This window comes from Sphaeramia orbicularis, chromosome 8, assembly GCF_902148855.1.
Source record: "Sphaeramia orbicularis chromosome 8, fSphaOr1.1, whole genome shotgun sequence".
In the NCBI taxonomy this organism is placed as follows: Eukaryota; Metazoa; Chordata; class Actinopteri; order Kurtiformes; family Apogonidae; genus Sphaeramia; species Sphaeramia orbicularis.
The window spans coordinates 30,942,579-30,954,892 of record NC_043964.1 but is presented as its reverse complement, the minus strand read 5'-3'; the positions used below and the strand labels follow the sequence as shown (position 1 = coordinate 30,954,892).

The following is a 12,314-nucleotide window of genomic DNA, read 5'->3' as shown; positions in this document are numbered from 1 at the left end:
TGTAGAGGAACAGAAGAGACACATTGAAATCACATGTCCAAATAAAAGGATTTTCACTGAAAAAACAACTATGTTCTTCTACAAAGTCATCAGCAAACAGGCTGTTATTAGAAATGTAGGCAGCGATACAGCTGTTAGTGATCTGAGGATCAACAAACAGCTGGCGTCCAGAACAGATGGAATTTGCTTCCAAACTGTGTTGATAATCCAGCTCATGTTATATTTATCATATTCTTCCTTGTTTTTCAGGCAGACCCGGGAGCAGGAAACCCCACCAGACTTCTTCTACTTCTCTGACTTTGAGAGGCACAATGCAGAGATCGCTGCTTTTCATTTGGACAGGTGTGTTTTAACATCCTTCTCTGAGTATACTGAGCGTTTCTACTCACTTGTGTGGTTCTCATCTTAAGTGTTCTCACCTCAGTTTGCTCCAGATAGAATTAATTCATTCATTCATACAGACAGTGACACTTTATTCTCATTAAAACTCCTGGTATATCATAATGGATTTAAGATGTGAATATTTGAATGGGATTTGGTACAGAAGGGATTAGATAACACACTCCTGAGCACTGGGATCATTGTACCTACTTCCTGCAGAGTATATTGATTTCTACATGATCCTTTTACACGACAGACTTTAGGAAGATGGAGAAAGTCTTTCACCGTCAGGGTAAAAAATATTAGACTTTTCACCAGAGGAACAGGTGGAAGAGTCGAATATGAAGGTTGTGGGATTTTGGGGGCGGATGGTAAATGCAGGTCGTCTTAAGGTCTGCCGAGGGCATTGTAATTACTTCACACATGCTCACACACACACTCACACACACACACACATACACACTATCACTCTCAGTCAGGGGAAGGCTCAGATGAGGTCAGTGGCATGTGTTTGCGTGGGCAGAAAGATGGAGCCAAACAGGAAATTACAGACACGCCATAACCGGTAGGACATCGTTTTAAAGCCAGGGGGAGGTGCTTGTGTGAGCCCTAAAGAGCAGTTTGTTTTTAGGTTGTGCACACCATGACTAAAATTATGGCCTTTGTTGATGGACCGCAGCAGCCTCTGGATACCAGTCTGAGCTAGTGCCAGGGTCCAGGTTATGACTTCATATTAAATTAGGAATGCTGATGAAGGGGTAGGTTTTGCTCTGCTAAAACTTTATTTAATTTGATTTCTAATTCTGGACTGTTCTCGTGAAATGCTCTAAAATATCACGGAGACTTAAGGGAAGAGGCAACGTCGCTGCTTTCCAGTAATTGCTTCTAAATCTCAGTGCACCAAGAGTTTTTTTTTTTTTTTTTTATCCTCTGTTCTTTGGTACTATCTTACCATCTGTTATGAACTCCTTGTGACTCAGGGGTGTGTAATAAGCAGAGTGCACACTGTGTGTCCTCACAGGCAAAGACACACAACCATATGCACACGCACATGCACACACAGGTGTTCCTTTGTCACCGGGGCCCAAGATGACGGTGCATTTTGCAGCTTCTGAATGCCGTTCTCTGTAGGCTAAAGTTTCGCCAACTGTGTTCCACTCAGCCCGTCTGTCTGTGTGTGTGTCTGCCTTCTCCCAGGAGGCTTAGTTTGAGTCTCAAATGGGTCAGGGTCAGTTGGACAGCAAACACACAGTGAGACAGGCTAAACAGGGGTTGAATAGGTATAGTGTTCTGACATAGGAGCATGAGAAAAGAGTGAGAGGGAGAGAGATGAATGGGGGCAGAAGGCAAACGAGAGACAGGGAGGGAAAGAGTCCGACATCAGGGAATAAGAAATAGAAGACATTTAGTGTGTCTTAACCCTTTCATGCATGAGTTATGAGAACTTTAACCCTTTCATGCATAGTGGTCACTACAGTGGACAGCTATTCTACAGTTGTTCTCTTATATATTCATGGATTTTGTTCTTTTCATTGTTGTTGTTGTTTTTTTTTTACACATATCTTTATTAAAGTTTTAAGACACTACATATCTTTTCTGACACGAATTGATCACATTATGTAGATCTCTCCTGAGCATAAACCCCCAGAATCACAACCCCTCCCCATAGTTTTCACACAATTTATCAGTAAATACATGCTTCTGTGCGTCAAAAATTAAACGTGTGTCCAGCTGAGTGGACATTTTTGCAACTTCATGAAAAATAGGTTCATAAGAATTTTTTTTTTTCATTATTAATGTTTTTATGCTTTGTTTTGTTTTTTAAATTGTAATTTTTTTTTTATTTATTTAATTTTTTTTTTCCGTCGAAAATTTTCAATTGCATTGTTTTTTTCATGCCTAAAGAGGAATAAAAACACTCAGGAAAAAATTTTGATTAAGGTTCTCATAATTCGTGCATGAAAGGGTTAATCAAGATTTTTTTCCTGAGTGGTTTAATTCCTCTAGGCATGAAAAAAAACAATGACATTAAAACTTTTTTTGAAGCAAAGAAACATGTATTTACTGACATACTGTGTGAAAACTATGGAATCATTTTTTTTAACGCCACTAATCTGATGTTTTGTCACATTTTAACATACTCTAATACTAGTTATTACTCACTTTATGAAGATAATATGCAAAAAAAATCTTTTTGTTTAAAAAAAAACCCTGTTAATTACAGTCTAATAATAATAACAAGTAACTGATTTAAACTCAAACATGTTACCACAGATCAGGTTTATCATGAACTGCAAAATTACAGTAATCGTATGAATGTCAGTGTATGGGATGATCCACTGTGTTGGTTGATATGGAACTAAAACAATAAAATTCATGAATATACAAGAGAACAGTTTTGAATAACTGTCCACTGTAGTGACCACTATGCATGAAACGGTTAATATGGGCAGGGGGTTTTCAATAGATTGTGAAAAGATGTTCATAAAGACAAGTGATGTCTAGAAAGACTGTAAGGAGGACTAAACACAGACAAGGGGAGAAAAGTGATGATGGTTTTAAGGACCCATGACTGACAGAAGCCCTGGAAAATACTAGAACATTAGTTGATATTCTTTGTTTTGTTTTTTTTTCCAAAATATTTTAACCTAGCAAATTAAAAGAATGTTTGCTTCACGAGGTGCTACTAAATATATTTGCTTCTTCGCATTAGGTTTATTTTTGGCCAAAAAAAGAGAATGAAATCCAGCCTCTGCCATGTTTGACACTGTTATGTCAAAGAGAAGCGTGAATGTGGAGGGAAAATTGAAGGAAAGCACCACTGTAGTACCTTCACTTTGCCTTATTCCAGTTTTGTATGTCTTTGTTATTCATGTTTACTACAACCTAGTTCAGTTTGCACCACATACAGAGTGAGAGCTCAACACTAAAACATACTTTTAGTGTATGTTTTACATACACTTTTTGTTTTTTGTTTGTTGTGGAGCGTTTTTTTATTTTTTTATTTTTATTTATTTATTTTTTTTAATTATTTTTTTTTTATTTTTATTTTATTTTATTTTATTTTATTTTATTTTATTATTATTATTATTATTATTATTATTATTATTATTATTATTATTATTATTATTATTATTTACTTATTTTATTTTTTACTTTATTTATTTATTTATTTTTCTGTTGTTTTTGATATTATTATTGTAATTGTTTTGTATTGTATGCTGTTGCTGATTTTTGGTTTTGTGTTGTTGTGTTGAGTGTATGTACATCCTGTTTGTTGAGTGAGTTGTGGGAAATTGTTGATGCTTTGTTTTTGTGTTGTTGATGACCCCAGGAAGAGTAGCTGCTGGGGTATGCAGCAGCTAATGAGGATCAAACTAATAAACTAAACTAAACTAAACTTTAAACCAAAAATACTGTAATAGCTGAAAACCAGACTCATGTTAGTTAGTGTTCAGTTATTGGTATCGCCACTACATTACACTCAAACGCAGACCTGAAACATTTAGATTTTTTTTTTTTCCCCAAAATATTTTAACCTATCAAATTAAAAGAATGTTTGCTTCAGAAGATATTACTAAATATATTTGCTTCTTCGCATTAGTTTTATTTTTGGCCAAAAAAAGAGAATAAAATCCAGCCTCTGCCATGTTTGACACTGTTACGTCAAAGAGAAGCGTGAATGTGGAGGGAAAATTGAAGGAAAGCACCACTAACACAAATACAGTGAGGAAGAAGCATATGGGAGAAGAGAAAAAGGCAAAGGGAATTAGATTTATTTCCATCCAAAAAGTAAAACTGTGTTTTATTTGTATATCACTGTAAAAGACAATCGGATACTGTTATAAAAACTATTATTACATTTTAAACGATGACATGCACTGTTCTCATCAATCTTCATAATCATAATCATGAAATCTAGTTTAAGCAGAATATTGATCCATGCCTGCAGTGTTGTATTTTTTAGGGTTTGCGTGGTTTTTGGCATTGAAGTGATGGGGCCTAAATCCCTGGCAGCACCCCTGAACACACAAAAAACATAGTCATATCATATAGTAATCAGGATTACTTGGGGCATCATGGGAAAAGACATAGATGCTTTATGGGTGCAAAAATAGCATACAGTTTGGTCCTTCTAGTCTTTATTTTGTCAGTCAACTGCATGAACAGCACCAGTTTGTGAATTCATCATATCAACCTCTGTGTAAAATATAGTTTCCATTTTTTGTGGACTTTATTCCACACGTCTCTCTGTCTCATACAGAATTCTTGACTTTCGGAGGGTGCCCCCAGTGGCAGGACGGCTCGTCAACATGACAAGGGAGATCAGAGATGTAACGCGTGATAAGAAGCTCTGGAGGACCTTCTTCATCTCACCAGGTAGAGACTCTGCTAAACTGCAACTTGGCAGACTGATCTAGACACTTGGCTGGATGAGTCAACCCACTTGGATCGCTCACGTAACAAGTGTCTCACACAGGCTTCACCCCTGCTGCTTAAAGTAAAGTAGGTTATGTACAAAGTGGGTTATGTAAATTACCTGTAGCTGAGAGCAGACTGTGTTTGTTTGTCCTGGGCTGATCCTTAGAGAAATAAAAATGGCATGTGTGATGGTAAAACAATGTCTCACTTTCACCACATGGTGGCACTGTTACACTGTAAATGCAAGTCTTCTTAATGATCTTAACATATTCACTTAAATCATATTCTCTTGAGACTAGGGATGTAACGATATGAAAATTTCCTATCACGGTTACTGTGACCAAAATTATCATGGTTATCATTATTATTGCAGTATTATTGAAATTGTGCTCAAAATGTTCAAAAAGTACTTATACACCCACTGAAATAATTTAACCAAGTTGTATTTTGAAGAAAACAAACAAAAAAACAAATAAAATAATTGGCACAATGTACCTTCTGTTGGCAGAAACATTCAAATATTAACCCTTAGTGGTCTGAGCCTATTTTGTCCGTTTTTCAGTCCTTTTGATTTTGCCTTTATATACAATATAAACAAATGTTTACTATACCCATGTTTGGTATCTGTTTTTTTCAGCACAACTTCATCTGTATCATCTGCCTTTTATTTTTTCACTTTAACCTACTATAAAAACATAAAAGGCCAGAAAACACACAAAAATATATAAAATCCGATTTGAAAAATGTATATAATTTATTGCATAAATAACATAAAGATGCTTAACGAACCTTTTCAAAGACTTTAAAAGTGAATGTTGGTTCCAAATATTAGGTATAGAAAATCAAAATTGTAATAAATTTAAACTATACTCAAATATTTGACATAAAAATAGATCTTTATTCTCCCCTAAAAGTGCAGTAATCAAACACGGTTATCATGATAATTAGAATTTAAACGGTAATACTAACCGTCTGCAATTTTACCACGGTTTATCATTAGACCAGTAATCGTTACATCCCTACTTGAGACCCAACAATGCATTTTTGTCTGGGACACTTTACTAAAAAAAAAAAAAAAAAAACCAAAAAAAAAAATCTGTTAAAAGATCCATTAAAAATAAATGTATCTGAAAAAAAAACAAAAACTGCGGTATCGTGTTGTTTCCAATCATGACAATACATTCAGAGGAAAAAAAAAACATTTAACTGATTCTTTAGTAGATAAAAAAATATAGATTATTTTAATAAATTTGAAAAAATAAACTTGTATTAAAGGCACAAATGGAGCAAATGTTTTTTTCAATATACACATATGTTATGTTGGGACCATCCACCGTCTGTAAAAAGATAAAATACATTTTACTTATCAACATATTTAACTCAAATATTCTACAATATTATATAAAACAATATAATACACAATATATTGTTGAGTCTTTCTCTATCATCAGTTTTCCTCTGTGTCTTTACTTCCTTTTTCATATTCAGCTCCATAAATGCTTCTCTGTTCATCCTCCGTGATACACTGTTAAATATAAATCAGTATTTTCATGTTCTATTTTTCAGCCAACAACGTCTGCTTCTACGGTGAATGCTCTTATTACTGTTCCACTGAGCATGCTCTATGCGGTAAGCCAGACCAGATCGAAGGCTCGCTAGCGGCGTTCCTGCCAGACTTGAACTTAGCCAAACGCAAGACCTGGAGAAACCCCTGGAGACGCTCGTACCATAAACGCAAGAAAGCAGAGTAAGGAAATGACCGCAATCCACTCATTAATGAGCAGTTGATGACTATTCCCCTGCCTGTGACTAAATACTTACTTCACATTCTCAGATGGGAGGTGGACCCTGATTATTGCGACGAGGTCAAACAGACGCCTCCATATGACCGTGGTACTCGACTCCTGGACATTATGGACATGACCATCTTTGATTTCTTAATGGGTAAGAGGTTCATATAACACATATAAGTATGAGGGAATTCTGCTGAAGGAAAAAATCCACAGTCTACTCGTTTGTATGGTTCTGTTTATTGGATTTGTCCTTGTCCCATGAGCTAAACATGCATCAAGTTTCTAGAAAATCAAGTGTTGTCAGATTAGCTTTGACACCTGCTGACACACAAATGGGATGAGAATGAGGCCTTTTTTTAGGAATATTTTGGGACTGTTTTTCTTGTCTTTGTGCAGGTAACATGGATCGTCATCATTATGAGACTTTTGAGAAGTTTGGGAACGACACATTCATTATTCACCTGGATAATGGAAGAGGGTAAAGGCATTTATAGGATTATTAGACATATGCACATGTGTTTAGTCCAGTGGCTACTATAACAACAGATGTTTATTTAATTTATTTATTTATTTATTTTTATTTATTTTATTTTTTTTACTATTCTTGCAGGTTTGGCAAACACTCTCATGATGAACTTTCCATCCTGGTGCCGCTCAGTCAATGCTGCAGGTCAGAATTTTGACTTATCTATGAGATTTGACAGGTTTGACATTTGTGTGGATTGTTAAAATACATATATAACATTTCTGTATTAAAATATCTACAAACAACCAGGATTATGGTGTATATATGTATTTATAGTATATATTTTTTTGGTTTGAATTCTGAAATTGTCTTAAATGGTTGCAACTAATTTCAAATTTGGTAAAGTACATAATTTTATTCATTTTTATTCGTCGTATGTCAATGGCATCAATCACATCAACCCTTTAATAACAATGCTACTGTCCCTTTATTAGAGTGAAGCGACATAATGCAACTATACATCAATAAACTTATGAAAATGAAATTTGGATACATTACCTTGTCTGTAAACATGATTTTGCCATTTCTCAATATCACCAAACTACATATTTTATTGTTTTAATTGCGAGAGAAATGTGATACTGTATTTAATTAAAGTCTTATGTTTACAACAACAAAAATAACCCATTTGTTGTCCTTCGCAGGGTGAGACAGTCCACTTATCTGCGTCTCCAGCTGTTGGCAAAGGAGGAGTACCAGCTGAGCTCCCTCATGGAGGAGTCTCTGCTTCGAGACCGCCTGTCCCCCATCCTCATCCAGCCTCACTTACTGGCCATGGACCGCAGGCTCCGTCTGGTGCTGCAGGTCCTGGCAGGCTGCATAGAGAAAGAAGGCTACACTAGTGTTGTGGAAGAAGACTTAGAGGGGGACTCTGCCACCCACAGGAGCCCGGGCCACAGGTAGTGAGGGCGAGTCTGAAGGGTGAAAGCAACCACCGGTCACAAATGGACAATGGACCACATTTGTGGCAGTTTGACTTAATGGGATTGTGCCGAAAATCCCACTTCTAGTATCAAGCTGAATTCAGTGAATTCCAAGACTTGCCATCAATGCCTGTAGGGATCCTGCTTTTAAGTGTGTTTATATAGAGGAAGTTACAGATACCCCAAAAGACTGCTCAAACAGAGGCTTTGTATTTGTTAGATACAGATGTATTTTTGTTTTATCAGATGTTGTACACACAAAGGAACCACTGCTGTGTCCTCATTCTGTCATGTTTGTTTGAAATATGGAGGGTATCCGTCTCATCTGAGTGTTTTAATATATTAAGACGTACCCAAACAAGAACTTACACTGACTGCACCGCATATGGTCAGACAATAAGCTTTAACAACAACAATGTATAAAAGGTTGATAATGTTACACCACAATATTAAAGAAATATGTGCCAGAATTTGTTTTTATTTTCACATGCTGCAATGATCCACAACAGCAGAAAAAACATACAACCAGGTAAACAAGACAAAAACAGTGCATTCTATTTGTCTTTCTCTATATGCTTTGTTTTTCTTTGTAAAGACGTGGAACAAACCCAGTGAAATACCGGTAAATACATACATATATACATCTGAGTGCAAGTATATTTCACTTTAGTACCTTCACTTTGCCTTATTCCAGTTTTGTATGTCTTTATTATTCAAGTTTACTACATCCTAGTTCAGTTTGCACCACATGCAGAGTGAGAGCTCAACACTAAAACATACTTTAAACCAAAAATACTGTAATAGCTGAAAACCAGACTCATGTTAGTTAGTGTTCAGTAATTGGTATCGCCACTGCATTACACTCAAACGCAGACCTGAAACGTTTAGATTATTGTCTGCTGTGATAGCATTTGACAGTTTATGCAAAACACCACGATAAAGCTTGTATATTGTTTCATTTTATGGAATTCCATGACCAAATGACTATTTATTGGTGAGTCACAAACAATGAATTAATTGGTTTATGTTATGGTTTTGCTTCATGTTGCTTTGTATGGTGGAATACATTTATACCTTTTGGATACGATTTAAAGTGACATTCCTTCGGGTACTATTTTTATGTTGACATACTAGAAAAGCAACAAGTGTTTTGATTTTGGACTGTAGTTGTTGAAGTGGTGCCAGTGCAATTTTCAGTTTCCTCTCAAGAGTCCTGTGTATTGGCTAACCCAGTACCTGTGCAATGACAGAAATACATTACTTGAATGTTTTTTTGGGTTGGCACTATGAACAGGATTCGTAAAGCTACAAAACAGTACAAAGCTGTAATAGCTGGACTCCGAGTCTAACACTTACTTGCGGTGATACAGGGGTTAAAACGCCTCCTCCCACAGAAGGGATAACCTCGGGCACTGTTCTTTGATTTTCATATTCTCAGTGTAAATATCTATAAATACTTTGAAAGACCTACCAAGCTGCACCGCGAAGTTATTTGCTTCTGTTTTCTGCTACTGCATTGTTACTGTGAAGATCTGTTTACTAAATGAATAAAGTGTGCAATAAAAACAAACGTGAGGACAATACTTTCAGTGTAGGTGACTTCAGACACATATTGTTGAAGGTGAGTTTATTTCTGTGTCTAGTATATATTTCTATAGTCATGATAATATTTGTCTAAATAAAGGTTTGGGTTGATTAAAGACCATTTAAGATTAATCCAGCCAGTGGTAATCATTTTGAGATTCCAAATTTTACCCAGCACTGATCAGGGGAAACAGTCTACACAGTGAAAAATCACAAAGCTGCAGCTAAAGTGTTGGAAAATAGATCAAAATCAAAACCACAAGTATGTATGTTTAATTCCTCTGGCTCCTATCTACATATGATTTGTCAAACCTGAATGCATCATGGTGCAATGTGCATCCTGACCCTTTTAGGTTTACATGTAAAGTATGACTTGGCTGTGACTCAGGTCAATCTGTGACCTTTCATTTGTATGAAGGAGAGGAGATCTGAAATATTTTGTGTTTAAATGATCATATTTCACCATTTATTATTATTATTATTATTTTTTTACAATATAAAATGTAAATTGTATACATCGTCCCCCTGATATAATACAGTAACTTAACTTGTTGTTTAGGATTCTTTTCTCCATGTTTTTCTATGCCTACTTCTGTTCTCCTTTCTCTCCATACCATTCAACCGACTCCTGCAGCACCACTTATGCGTGAACATCAGAGCGCTGTCCGTGGTGCTGAAGAGAGACACGAGCCCGTCCACTGATCCAGGATCATCATCTTCATCACTCTGACACTAAAACACAACTGATGCACTCACTGACACCCGCTGCTTTCACGTGACATCCTCCACGTCCCGAGAAAGTGTTACTTGATTAGACAGACGTATGTTTTTTCTCCTGGGAAAGAATGTGATTACAACGCATTTTTACTGTTAAGCGCATGAACTAGATGTTATTTGAAGAAACCACTAGATGGCACTAAAGCTTCGTGTCTGGTTGGAGACAAATATCTCAGTCTTAGAGATGACGCTGTTCGTTGTCATCAGTTCAAGTTAGAGCCCGTGAGTCATACATATACTGTAGGCCTACTTGTTTTGTTTGTGATGAATCTTATTGATCTCCAGAGGGAAATGCACTTTTTTTAATCAGCTCAATAACATAAAAAGAAAGATAGAAGAATGATCAGACTGGGGTGGTGTAGACTCTGATGGCGGTGTACATGAAGGATCTTCTATCCTTCTCAGTACTGCATCTTAACCCTTTCATGCATAGCGGTCACTCCAGTGGAGTATGCATCATCTCATATACTGGCATTCATACCATTACTGTGACTTTGCTGTTCTTGATAAACTTGATCTGCATGTTTGAGTGTAACTCAATTCCTAATTGTTATTAGACCGTAATTAACAGGTTTCTTAAACTTTTTTTTTTTTTGTTTGTTTGTTTTTTGCATATTATCTCCATGAAGTGAGTAATAACTAGTATACTAAAATGTGAGAAAGCATCAGATTAACTGCATGAAATATGCATTTGTTTCATAGTTTTCACACAGTATATCACTTTCTGATATTGCGTTTTAAATACATGTTTCTTTGCTTCAAAAATTAAACACACGGTGTCCAGCTGAGTGGACATTTTTGTAACTCCATAAAAAATAGGTTCATTAAAAAAAATTTCAATCACATTGTTTTTTTTTTTTTTTTTTTTTTTTTTTCATGCCTAAAGAGGAATAAAAACACTCAGGAAAACTAAGCTTCTTATAATTCATGCATCAAAGGGTTAATGATGTTAGTTGTCCACTGTTGCTAATCTTCTGATGTGTCAGAATAAGATAAAGAGATTATTCTGATTTTCCAAGACGCCCTCCGCCTTTGTCAGTGCATCGCAATCTGGACTTGGACAATCTTGTTTGGAGTTTGATTGTTTTTGTTTGTTTTTTATCTTAGTAGAGCATGCACACATTTGAGTTTTGTGTAATCACTAAACGAAGACAATTTCTAAATAAGAGGGTTTGTGCAAGTAAAAGTCTAAATGTTAATAACAAACCATATTATAATGCAAAAACTAACTTAAATAGCTAAAGACCTAAAAACCATCTTCCACGTCCTATAATTCTAAATAACTTTTTGAATAACTCGCCCACTTCCTGGTTTTGAACTTTACGTAGACAGGTGACCTCAAGCCGCGCTCTAATTGGATGATTCACTTTACCAATATGATGCCGCCTTTTTTTTTTTTCATGTGTGCATAATGGCTCTGCTGCTCCAAACATCACAGGTAATGCTTTTCTTTTTCTCTCAACACCGGCTGCAGACTGTCCTGTCCCCACTGTCAGAGAACGGGCTGACTGTTAAATAGTAATATTTAAGGCCTGTATATGCTCCATATTGGCATGGACTGGGACACTTCCGAGCAACAGGCTACCTTGCTCGGATAAAATTACGACCAAAAAAAAAAAAAAAAAAAGCGCACACAAGTTAATGACAGCAACTATGTCGCCATTTTGACTTAGGATTGGAATTTGAATAATTGATCAGAAATAAAGTTCGAGGCGACAGGAAGTCCTAATTCAATCTGTGGCACAGCATACTATTTGTCATCATGTGCAAAACGAAAACTATTTATTTATTTATTTATTTATTTATTTATTTGACAGGAATAATGCAGTCAAACACAGTTGCAGCTGATGTGATGCATATAGAGTTTATACCTGGTGCTAATTCTCAACTCCAGTCCCCGGTTGGGCT

The 12,314-nt window shown here is 36.0% G+C and overlaps 1 protein-coding gene across 1 annotated transcript in view; it reads left to right on the top strand.

Annotated features, from left to right (window-relative positions):
* fam20ca (FAM20C golgi associated secretory pathway kinase a) overlaps positions 1-9,628 on the top strand; it is a 51,543-nt gene extending 41,915 nt beyond the window's left edge. Inside the window, exons 4-10 of the mRNA XM_030141644.1 lie at positions 250-342; positions 4,646-4,761; positions 6,370-6,550; positions 6,638-6,747; positions 6,993-7,074; positions 7,207-7,266; positions 7,767-9,628. Of these exons, the coding sequence (XP_029997504.1) occupies positions 250-342; positions 4,646-4,761; positions 6,370-6,550; positions 6,638-6,747; positions 6,993-7,074; positions 7,207-7,266; positions 7,767-8,025 (901 nt within the window). The 3' untranslated portion in view covers positions 8,026-9,628. The remainder of the gene's footprint in view (positions 1-249; positions 343-4,645; positions 4,762-6,369; positions 6,551-6,637; positions 6,748-6,992; positions 7,075-7,206; positions 7,267-7,766) is intronic.
* The last annotated feature ends 2,686 nt before the right edge of the window (positions 9,629-12,314 follow it).